The 13031-nt window shown below is 36.5% G+C and overlaps 1 protein-coding gene across 2 annotated transcripts in view; it reads right to left on the reverse strand.

Moving 5' to 3' along the window:
• TSHR (thyroid stimulating hormone receptor) overlaps positions 1-13031 on the reverse strand; it is a 171947-nt gene that overhangs the window by 55806 nt on the left and 103110 nt on the right. For both annotated transcript variants that reach the window (XM_033187246.1, XM_033187247.1), the window contains exons 2-3: positions 9708-9779; positions 3599-3673 (exon numbers count right to left, since the gene is read on the reverse strand). In XM_033187246.1, the coding sequence (XP_033043137.1) occupies positions 3599-3673; positions 9708-9779 (147 nt within the window). The remainder of the gene's footprint in view (positions 1-3598; positions 3674-9707; positions 9780-13031) is intronic.

Consider the following 13031-nt stretch of genomic DNA (forward strand, 5'->3'; position numbering starts at 1 on the left):
GATTAAATGAGTACATATGTGTTGAGCAATTAGTGTAGTGCTTGGGATATGGCAAATGCTCAGTTAAGGTTGGCTAAACATATATGTGTGCATATGTGTGTGTACACACATATACTAAATATTCTGTCAATCAGATTTTTCATTAATTCAGACTAGCCTACTCTTCTAATTCATTATTGTTAAAATGCATGTTCAGAATACATTGTTTCACTTTTTTGTTTGTTTTAGTTTGATTTCCTCACAGCTTGGTATAGGTGAATGGCACACAAAGCATCCTGCCTTATGGAGACTTCTTATTATCAAATATCTGCATTGTCGTAATAAGTTTTAGTAAGTTCTAAACCAAAAAGCATTCAAGGATAGATTCAAATGGGGATCTAACTTAAATGCAGGAGTGGCCTGAAGGGTATGTGTCTCTGTGTAGGTCATAATTAGGCTGAAAAAATAATCAGTAGAGTTAACTAGGCAGAGAGAGGGCGAGAAATAGATTTCTAGGCAGAGGCAAAAGCATGTGAATACCCTGAGATGAGAAAGATCTTGGACTGTTCAAAAAACCAAAGAACACAGGTGTGCAGGAGTGGAGCATGATGAGAACCCAGAGGTGGGCAGGAACCAGCTGAACTTGTGGGCCTGGATGTTAAGATACTTGGATTTTATTCAAGAAAAATCATTCTGGCTGCTGTGAAGATACTGAATTAGAGGAGATTAACTGGAAATACTCAATTGGAGTTAAGATACAAAATTATTATAGTTCAAGCAAGAGATGATGGTGGCTCAAATAAGGTTGGTGGCAGTGGAGAGGAAGAGGATACATTTTTCGTGTATTAGGTAGTAGAATCAACAGGACATGGTGAAGGAGTAGAAGTGGGTGATGAGGAAAGAAGGTATAGTGATACCTCTCAGGTATCTGGGATTTGCATCAGGATGAAGGAAGTTGCCATTTATTGACTCAACATACACAGGAGTAGTAGATTTCAGGAGGACCATTAAGATTTCAGTTTTGGATATAAAATGTGAGATATGTGTAAGACGTCTGGGAAGAGAGGTCAAGTAGACCAATAGGTATATACCAACACTAAGAAGGAGGGCCTGAACTAGATATACAAATTTGGGGATTGTTCGATAAGATCACATAGCAGGAGAAGGTAGAGTGAAAAGAGAAGACGACACAGTATTGGGCCATGTGAAAACCCAATAAGTATAAGTGGGGAAGGGGAAGCAGCCAGCAAAAGATGATAGGAAAGACTGACCAGCATGGTAGGAGTCCAACCGGGATGGTGATATCACAGAGGCCAAGGGAAGAGGGTATGAATAAGAACAGAATGATCTACTATTTTGAATCTTGCATATAGCCTTTTAAGATGCAGTGGTCACAGGTTTAACTGTGTTAAACATACTGTATTTATTGAATGAATAGTTTTTTGTTTTTGGAGTGACAGTTCTAGGTCACAGACCTAATGTCAGTACTGTTAAGACGAAAATGTTAGATAAATTTAACAGTTTAATTGAGCAAAGAATAATTCAGGAATCAGGCAGCCCCCTAACCAGAATAGGTTCAGAGAGACTCTGGTGCTGCTGTGTGATAGAGAATTTCTGGAGGTGGGAGTGGAAAGAAGGTGATATACAGAAAACAGAAGTGAGGTATAGAAGCAGCTGGATTGGTTATAGCTCAGTATTTGCCTTATTTGAACACTGTTTGAACAATTGGTCACCTGTGATTGGCAGAAACTCAGTGACTGGTAAAAAAGTAAGTTATGGTCTGTGGTCTGTTCACATACCCAGTTAGGTTATAGTCCACTGTGTACAGAGAGACCTTTAGGCCAAATTTACAAGGAGGCAGCTTTAGATTCAAGAGTGTTTACGTTCTAATACTTTAATTCATATCACAGAACAAAATCTAAACGTGAATTGGGAAGCCATCTCAGAGGATGTATATAGAGCTCCGTAAGACTGGACAGGTACTGGCAGGGATAATTAGAAGTGGCAATGGTAAACTAACTGCTCAGCTTTCTATTTACCAAATCACAGGACCAAAAAAAGTCGGTTTCGAAGGGCGGCTTAGAAAGAAAACACACTTAGGAAATGGAATAACATTGTGTTATTTTACTGCTGATGTAGTCCTCATTGGAGCTTTTCAATAAATGCTGTCAATATGCATTGGCATTTGAAATGTCTATTCATAAGTTTAGTATCTACATATCTATCCTTGCAGCAAATCCAACACAATAAAGAGCTCTCTTTCCTAAACAAATCAGAGGGCTTTAATACTATACTGAGGAATCCCAGGAAAGTTTGGTTGATGGTACTTATGTGATGTATAAATTAAACAAATCATTCTATACTGATACTCAGTTTCATGCCTTATACCCACAAAACCATTCTCAATTCCTTGAGCAAAGATGAGTGATCTTTCAGCTCTATTTTTCTCATGAAAGTTATAATGCTTTGTATATAGTCACTGCTTAATAAATGATTATAAAACAAATGTATTAAACATTTGGGTGGCATGCATGCAAAAATCTTCACTAATCTTTTCTATTGACCAAAACCATTTGCAGACAATAATGTCAGATACATATTAGAAACATTTGAAGAATATAAGTTGCATTATTCTTTAAATTTTTAAGATATTAGATTCTCAATATCTCAAGTATATAAGCAAATGGTCTTTTAATAATTTATTTTTAAACTGATTCTCTTTTTAATTACTGTATTTAATAGTTTCCTTTGGTTTAGGAAGTTAACACTTTTGCTCAGAGTAGACAACTGAATATTTACTTAAAAAAACTTATAAATAACAACTGGAATCTTTGTGAGAAAAAAGGTCATAATAAAAACAAAATGAGGCCAGGCGCAGTGGCTCATGCCTGTAATCCCAGTGCTTCAGGAGGACGAGGCAGGTGGATCACGAGGTCACGAGATCAAGACCATCCTGGCTAACACGGTGAAATCCCGTCTCTACCAAAAACTACAAAAAATCAGCTGGGCGTGGTGGCGGGTGCCTGTAGTCCCAGCTCCTTGGGAGGCTGAGGCAGGAGAATGGCGGGAACCCAGGAGGCGGAGCTTGCAGTGAGCCTAGATCGCGCCATTGCACTCTAGCCTGGGTGACAGAGAGAGACTCCGTGTCAAAAACAAAAATGAAACAACAACAACAACAAAATGACTGCTTTTAAGATCAGTAGGGTTTATATAGGACTTCACTACAAATTAATTGCTTTTGTTTTTGATGAGGGGGCAAAGAAGCAAAATGGTTTGATAAATGGATATCACATTTGGAGTCAGAAGATTTGGTTTTCAATTTTGTAGACTGTTGTTGTCTTTACTGTACTGGGGATCCTCAGCCTTCCTGGGCCTTAGTGTTATTTTACTTTCTTTGGTTTTAATGTACTGCTCTGTTATAAACTGCTTATGAAGGATACATAAATGATGTACCATTCATACATAATGAAGAGAATGAGAACAGGTTAATAATTTACTCATAGACAGAAGTTTTGACTCACAATCTAGAAACCAACTCCCATTGCCATCTGGAGCCCCAAGATTATCAGTCAAGAGTGGTTGTGGCTTAGGTCTATGCTGCACTTTTCCTTGTACTTACATGTGAGTCACTTTACTCAAATTGTAGAAGGAGTGTGATTCGAGCTGCTGCAGAGTTGCATCTATAGACAAGTAGCTGAATGTCAGAAAAATATAAGACAAAATAGACAGTTAATAGGGTTGTAAACTTCAAACATACTGTTTTTGACATAACTTTTTTGTTATGGGTTTCCCAGATCATGCAACATGTATAAGCCTCATAGATTCTGCCTAATTATGTTAAAATTACTTACTACTTTTTTTCAGATCTTGTGATACCTGAATTCTTCCTGTATATTAACTCCTATTTATCCTAAGTTCTCATTTAACTGTCATTTCCTTCAGAAACTTTCCCCAAACCACCTGATTAAAATTTCCCATATGTATATGTAGGGATATATATACATATGGTGTCACCCTGTGGAATATTCCACTGGAGAATTGCGGTTTTCTCTTCATCTTCTTTGAAACTACGTGTCTGATTTCATGTTATTAGACATTCCATTAAAAATGCTTCTTATTCGCTCTAGTGTTCTTTTCTGATGCTTGTTTTTTTGTTTGTTTGTTTGTTTTCTATTTTGAGGAACTCTTCCATTTTAAAGGAAATCTTCTATTGCCTTTAAAATATACAGATGTCTAAGACCTGGTCTAGGATAATTAAGTCAGAGTTTATGAAGGATGAGTCAAGTACTTTTATTTTTCAAAAGCTTCTTAGCTGATTCTAATGTGTAGGCAATTTTGAGAACCACTGACCTATAGTTTGAATTGAATCTGCCATACATATGTATATGTATGGTATATATACAGGGATATATATATAGTGAGATATCACTATATATCACTACAGACTCCTTTCACTAATTATTACAGTGCAAACTTTCCATTCTTTGGGTAATATTTATGGTGTCTCACTAGACTGTAAATTCTCTGAAATGCAGAACTGTGTCTGTTTTTGGCTACTGACTCTTGAGTGCCTTTCAGAGTGCTTGGCATGTTGTAGACTCTTATTAAGTGACTGAATGAATAGAAGAGTTCCTCAAAATAGCAAGACGACAACAACAACAACAACAACAACAAAACCCACGAGCATCATAAGAAAAGAACACTAGAGTGAATAAGAAGCATTTTTAATGGAATGTCTAATAACATGGAATTAGACATGTAGTTTCAAAGACGAAGAGAAAACCACAGTTCTCTAGAGGAGCATTCCACAGGGTGACTACATACTCCCTTAAGACTTCTCTTCGTGATTTTAAATGAAACTGAAAATTCAAGCTCCGTCTTAAACTTTGTAAGCAAAATGTAATTCAGAAAAAAGCTTCAAGTACTGAAAAAGGAAAAGAAATTCCTAAATACAACTTGTCAAGAACATATAAGGAATGTTTCAAATAGTTTCCTCAAATTCCATCTTGTGATGAGAATGACTAATGCGGCCAAACTCAATGACCACTTTCTGTTGAGAGGTATTTCTATGACATTTGTGAAAATGAACAATTGACAGCTGGTTTCCAGCTATAGCCATAGCAGAGATTCTCAACCCTGGACATGCAATTAAACTACTCGAAGGGCTTTTAAAATACACAGATGTCCAAGACCTGGTCTAGGATAATTAAATCAGAGTTTATGAGGGATGAGTCTTTTACTTTTCAAAAGCTTCTTAGCCGATTCTAATGTGTGGGCAGTGTTGAGAACCACTGGCCTATCGTTTGAATTGAATCTGCCCATAAAATATCCTCATCAATGCAATGTTTACAAGAGGAGTGCTGGTTGTTCCATTCTGAGTTTTTATCTTGGTTATTACGAGTATTCTAATGGCTCTGTGCTTTCTGTTTTGAATTACCCGTTCTCTAAACAGTTATCCTTTGATTTACCTAGTCTCTTAACCCTTTGCCTCTTGTGGATAATAACATATAAATTTTTTTGATACAAATATATTTCTAACATAAAGGAAACAATGAAACAGATTGAAAAGAATTAATGTACCATGTAGAGACTGTGGGGATTTATCAGGGATGAAGCTGAGCCAGCTAGCAGAGCAAGATTCGTTTTTCAAGGCTGCCAACTTGTTTTCCTAAGCATCTTTTCCATTGCTCCAAATCTTCTACTGAATTTCTTAGTTAAGAAGTATGAGTCTTTGTCAAGATTCCAGAAGGATAGTCACTTGGCCCATGTTATCAAATGGAAGTTCCAGTTTCTCCAACCTAATGACACCTCTTTGAAGGGCTGTGATAGCTTGGTTGTGAAGACAACTGGTAGGAATCGTTTATTCAGTGGGATAAAAATTGCGATTCCCTGCTTACTTACCTCATTCTATAAGTACGAAAAATCAGATCCTACTTCTTCTTCATATGTAAATATCGTATAATCATTACAGTCACCATATGACTTATCATTCAAACTGGGCTATTTTGTGAGTTAAAGCAAGGTGCTGTTAACAATTATGCCAGAATACCAAGTGGGAATTTGAACCATCTCAGACAAACCTAGCTTCATCCTATTGATCTCTTTTTTCTCCTCAAGATATATCAAATCTTTAATTATTATTCAGGTATGTATATGTGCTTTTATTCCACAAATATGTATTGCACATTAATTGTATGACAGACATCCTTCTGGACAATGACAAAACAGGCCTGTTCCCTACATTCAAGGAACTCACAGTACTCAGAGATACAGATTAACATACAAGGTAAATGGGATTAACACAAGGTGTTAAGTGCTTGATAGAGTTCAGGGAACCCTATCACTTAACCCAGACTGGAGAATCCAGCAGTCTCCCTGGGGGAAGCCTCAGTGGAGCCTTCAGATCTGTTTGGGTGTCTCCTATATCTCAGTCAACCAACCCTCTTCTTATTGCTCATCACTTTTATTTCAAATCTTCCCATCAAATTTCTAACTCTGCCACTTCCATCTTCTTAGATGTCTTTTAATAATTTGATAAGTTATAGAAATGTTTGAAACTTTAACATGAGAATGCCTTGAATTCCCAACCAATAAGCCTGTTAGTTTACCTGCATCTGTCCCATCTTTTCCTACAACTGAGACAGTTAAGTTAAAAAGGGCTCTGTAGCAGAACCTTCAACTGCCTGTGCCCTGGGAGAAGTGTGTACTGGGGTGGAGCTTTGGGAAGTTCATTTATAGTGGGGAGGAGCCTGGCCTCTCCTGTTCTGAGGTGGTACCTGGGATTCAATCTGTGAGGCAGGAAACGGGCTAGGAGGACTCTCGCTTTGCTGAGAGTCCCTGTTTCCCCTTTTTCCCCTTTCACCCAATAAATTCATTTTTATCACTTTTCAAAGTGTCTGTGAGCCTAATCTTTTATGGCTATGTGACAAGAACCTGGCTTTTAGCTGAACTAAGGAGAAGGTCCTACAACATAACTTTCTTGTTATGATGTAAAAAGTGACCATCTTCCTATAGAAGGCCAATCCCTCTATTTGGATCTCATCCCCTCCTGCCTCTTCAGGGACCACATGCTCTTAAAATTGTTCTTTCTTCACTCTCTTTAGCTTCTCCCTCTCTATGGATGCCTCCTCCTGGTCCCAGTTATACCCACTTGTTTGTGACTTTTAATCTCTACCTAAATCTCTCCCCGTGTGCCCCCATATACCCAGAACTCCCAATCCTCTTTACTCTAATTTATTTTTTTCTTTGTCCCATACACTTATTTCCTTCTAAATTAGTATCTAATTTGCTTATTTATTGTGTTTTTGGTTCATTGTCTATTTCCTCCCATTCAAATGGAAACTCCATGTGGACATGGATCTTTGTCTGTTTGTTCCCTGATGTATCACCAGCTCTCAGAGCAGTGATTGGCACGTAGTAGGGGCTGAACAGATATTTGTCAAATGAACGAAAAAATTCTGTCTATGTCCTGATATGTACTCAATGCTATACACCCCAAATTGAATTCCTAACATAGCCCCTGACCCTCCACAGCAAATATACAAAACACTTCTCTGCCTAAGTGAATGTGCTCATCAACCACACAGATGTCCTAATCAGAAACTTGGATGCATTTCTTTTCCATCTCCCACCATCTCCAAATCAGTCAACTTTGAAGTTTATCAGCCCTCCCTTATTTATGTCTCAAATCTCTATCCTTTTTCATTATTCCCACTCAATGATCATCCTTTAGTTTCCCATCCTGTCCTTTGGGCGCTGCATCAGCCTCTTCACTAGCTTCCTGCCTACAGCCTTGCTCCACTTCCACCCATCACTCCACTGCAAAGCCAAGGGAATGTTTCTCAAATGAAAATCTGACCGTTTCACTTGCCTGCTTAAAACTATTGAATGGCTCAGCCCTTAGGGAAGATTTCAAACTCCTTCACATGATTTACAAGACCCTGTACTAACTTAGACCCAAGTTTTATGTTTTTCTATTGCCCACCTCCCTGCCTAAGCTGTACCTCCAAAAACTTTTAATTCTTCAGAAAGCCCAGGATTTTCCCTTCTGCTTTTTGCTATGTAAGGCAGATCACAGGTCAGGTGCTGTTTTTTTTTTTTTTTCAGGAAGTCTTCTCCAACTCCTCTCCCTGCTCCTGTTTAGGTAATAGACCTCTTATGTGAGTTTCCATTATCACCCAATAACTGACCCCATCATGACACTCATCACTCTCTTAGGAATAAAACTGAACCTCTGTGAGATTTGTCTACTGTTACACACGGAACATCTAGCAAAGTGCCAGGCACAAAGTAGGGCTCAATAAATATCTGTTGAATGAATGAAGTAATGGCCAAGCTGCTAGGACATGCAAGTAGAGACACCAAATAGGCAGTTGTATAAGGTAGATGAGGGAAAAGGAAGAGCTAAAGAATTCAGGAGTTTTAGCTTATAGAATGCTAAAGTGGTGCTGTTAAAAGAGAAGGAACAGCTTGGGAGGAAGATGATGTGTTTCTTTTGAATATGCTGGTTTTGAAGAGCCTGTGAGACATCAAAGTGGTAATGTTTGGAAATTAGCTGTATTAGGAAATAGTGCAGCCAAAGGAATGGGAGTGTTTACTCAAGGAGAGTGGGTATAGAGGAATTAGAACAAAATATATAAAGAAAGAGCTGGTAATTAAGTAGCTGGCAAAATTAAAATAGGAAGACAGGAAAGGAGACTGAGGAAGAGTAGCCGGGTGAGACAAGAAGAGGAATAAGAGAGGAATATGAAGGAAAACAAAGAGGCAAGAACCTGAAAGAGGAAGGACTTGCTAGCAACATAAAAAACTGCAGAGATGCTCAATAGGATGGTCTCTCAGTCTCAGCACTGCTGACATTTTGGAATAGATAATTCTGTTACAGGGAATGTCCTATGAACTGTAGAATGTTTAGCAGCAACCTTCACTTTTACCCACTAGGTGCCAGTAGCAGCCCCGTCTCTACCAAAAATGCTAAATGCTTCTAGGGGTAGAGTTGCCTGTGGTTGAGAACTACTAAAATGACAGAAACACTAACAAAATAGCCATGGAGTGAGTACATTTAGCCAAAAACTGTACAGATTGCTTCTGGTTATATTATTTCGCATGCCTGAATTATCTAGATTGCCTGTCAAAATCAATTAAGTGAAATAAAGATCTGCTTCATTTCATTCACTCTTTGTCAACCCAATATGGAAAAGCCCTTTTTTCCTTACTCTAAGGGGATAGCAATTCCATTTTTAAGGTTTAGAATTATTTTTAATTCTCTTTTAACGCAAGAAAGATTTGAAACCATTGGCTATGTTTATAATAAAATGTAAATATTTGTATTAGTAGTGAAAGGTGATTCAAGAATTGGTGACTAGGACAGATGGATGTTTGTCTATCTGTATATCTGTTTAGCTTATAAACTATGGGATGTTTATAGGAGAGATTTACAGCTAAGGTTTTGCCACATCCCAAGATATATTAAAATACATCGAGAATTATGAAATTCTCAAAACCAAATGAATTTAAATTTCATTTAGGTTTTAAAAAATCATATAGGAATTAGGGAGTGGAGATATAGCAAAGTCAAATAAAATTTATGTACATAAAATTGTCATATACATTGAAAATTTAACTGCCATTGATTTATGCAAGTATAATAGCGAGTATTTTTCTTAATAGGACACATTTAGAGAATAACATATCACAAATGCAAACTTCTCTTTATATTAAAAAAAACTTACATTCTGGAAATATTGGGCAGACTAGAAAATGCGTGACTTGGAATGGTTCTCAGGTGAGTCTCAATAAGCTTCCTGTGAAAATAACAATTACACAATTAGAGTTTTAATCTTTGGGCCTTTCTAATAATTCACCTTAATTATAAAAACACATTATTAAAAAGCATGACAGTTGTTACATATGTTTCCTTACACATAATCAACAAAAAAAACAAACATACCAAAGAACCATACATATACATTTTTTCTCCCAATAAGAATTGAGTGTGAGATTCAGATGTAGAAAATAAATCATCAAACCTCATCTATGAATTAGCAGTAAACTAGTATGTCTTGCCTCGCATCACACTTTATTTGTTATTTGAAGGGCAACATTTTTTGGGGGTCTTTTTATTAAATTGAAAAAATGTGATTATTTTACCTTTTACTTTAGGTTTGGGGGTACATGTGCAAATTTTTATATAGGTAAACTCGTGTCACAGGGATTTTTTTTGGTAATGATTATTTCATCACCCAAGTATTAAGCCTAGTACCCAACAGTTACTTTTTTCTGCTCCTTTCCCTCCTCCCACCCTCCGGCTTCAAGTAGGCCCCAGTGTCTGTCTATTCTCTTTTTGTCTATGAGTTCGCATCATTTAGCTGTCATTTATAAGTGAGAACATGTGGTATTTGGTTTTCTGTTCCTCTGTCAGTTTGCTGAGGATAATGGTCTCCAGCTCCATCCAAGTCCCTGCAAAGGACATAATCTTGTTCTTTTTTATGGCTGCATAATATTCCATGGTGCATATATGTAACATGTTTTCTTTATCCAATCTGTCACTGATAGACATTTAGATTGATTGCATGTTTTTGCTGTTGTGATAAGTGCTGCATGAACATTCATGCGAACAACATAATATATTCATAAGTATATTAAGACTACTGAATTTATAACATGTACTTGTCAATGGAATTGTCTTGGAATGCTATCAGAATATACATTAAGTACATATTAAAAAGAATTAAATGCATGTTTTAAATTTTAAGGGTTAAAAATAGTGGCATGGTTACTACCTTCTTGCACAAGTAAAAGTCTCCTCAATCATATCTTGATCTTATCATCTACATGCTGCAGTCTGGAAATAACTGACTGGCAAGGAGCAAATTCTTCCTCAGAATCTTAAGACATCTTTGTTGGATTTGCACCTTAAAGATGTGACTTTTCCTCCAGTTTGCTTTTTTGGAGACTCTTCAGAAGGTGGAGACTGTTCTCATTATACATAATGAAACATCTTCATGCATTCCAGTATGCCTCTCCACCTACGCACTCCATTTTTTGAGTTATGCTCTTTACTATAGTTACTACTTGAGAATCTTGTACGGAAAACAGTGTGCATAGTGTATTAACTTGGCAAAAAGACAATGCCTTAGCACACTACTCAGCTTCTCCATGTGTCTGTTTTTGCCATTTAATCACACTGGTAATCACACATCATCCAGTTAGTACCTCATTTATAGCTATTAGAATAACATTGTGTATTTTTTCTTCTCTAAGCTGAGGGGTTACTTCTCAACAATCTATTTCCTTGGTCTATGCTTTCTTTGAATTATTCATTTTTGCAACGATTAAAATATATCTGTAACTTGCCTAATCAAAGCATCAGCAAGACCAAATTAATTGGTAAAAAGACCTATTACAATGGATGGAGGGAGGTGATGTGAATGACGAAAGAGTAAATCTTCAGCTCTTTCCAACCTCTGGTGTTTCGCCATGAAGCCCAATGTTGCCTTAATATTATTTCAGAAATTCAGGTTCCACAAATTACTTGTTCTCCTTTGAAGGTCTCCTACTTATATTTCCTTAATTGAGTTATCCAGATTCTGAAGCTAAAAAGATATGAGAAGAACAAGTCATTCTACCAAAATCTCTGTGTAAACTTGGGCCATGCCAAAGGAAAACAAAAGATACACACCTGTTGAGTATCACCCAAGGCAATTGAGTTTAAGCTCAAAGATAGTCTTACTCATAGAGCTGTCATAAGGCAAATATTTTGTGGGCATATTTATGGTAAGATGTTAGGTAATATGGGTCTAAACTGTAACTTTCACTGGCTAAAATTTTTTGAGTTTAGCCCGTGTTCAAAAGTAAATAATGTATATAAAATTAAATACAAAACTAGAATAAGATTACAATGATTTCTAAGAAATTGACTTGGAACAGAAATAGCATCTAAGTACAATGTAATAGCCTTTGGACTAAAGGTTCAAATAATGTTTCTATTCTTTCCCAAAGTATGAATTTCTGAAATATATAATACCTGTTTCTTGAATTCTCTTTCTCTTTTGCATGCATACACTTCTGAACAAAGATCTTTTCCCCACTATTGAGTTAGTAGTGGCACAAGGTGTTTTAAAAGACAAAAATATTTGAAATGCTAATGTTTTGCTTAATTCCACAAACAAAATATTTTTCCCAGTCAGATTTTTTACCAAAGAAAGCTCACCAATATATATAGACCAAAAAGGATTATGTGTCTCAGAGCATCTGTCTTAGCAGTAATGCAATATGCACAGTAAATCAAACAAAATTGAAGTTGAGGGTGCTAGCAACCTTAGCCTGAGATAAAAATAATGTCTTCTTGTTGAATAAATTCAGTTAATGTCATGATTATAACACACTCTGGGACAAAATACGGATTTCAATAATGTTAAATGATTAGAATGGCAACTAGTATATAGATTGCCAAATTGATTGCAATTTAACAGTTCAGACATTTTGCCTGGATATTTTCATAGTAATGTGCACATCATCTAAAAAAAGACATAATTGAGTTTGTATAAATTTTGTTGACTTTTGGTATAAATTGTCTTGATTGCCTCTCTAAAATTCACCATATTAGCTTAAGCTCTGCTTTAATTTCTTTCCTAGCTTTTCAAATGTGATTAGTCTGACTGAGCTTATGAAAACATTGAAAAGGAGTTTTCTTCAAAGGTATGTATTTCCCTTCAGATAAAGAACAAAAATAATTAGTGAGGGCATGGCATCCAGGAAATTAAATAAAGATACCATATTTATTTAGAGAGCATTTGCTCCATTTTTCCCCAATAGTTCAACCTTACAATAAGGATTGTGGGGAAAATTTATTGTAATATGTGGATGCCTCATGACCCCCACATGCATGTGCTCCAGCACGCACATAACCTTTGTGGAGGTTTTGTGGTTGTTTTGATTTGCCATAGTTTTGTAGCTAGAGTTAATTTATAGAATGTTAGTCATCAATCTGTTTTTATCCCTCCATCTAGGGGCAAGTGGCTGGATGTTCTTTCTATTATCTACCTTTACAAGAA

This window comes from Trachypithecus francoisi, unplaced genomic scaffold, assembly GCF_009764315.1.
Source record: "Trachypithecus francoisi isolate TF-2019V2 unplaced genomic scaffold, Tfra_2.0 Lachesis_group3, whole genome shotgun sequence".
Taxonomy (NCBI): domain Eukaryota; kingdom Metazoa; phylum Chordata; class Mammalia; order Primates; family Cercopithecidae; genus Trachypithecus; species Trachypithecus francoisi.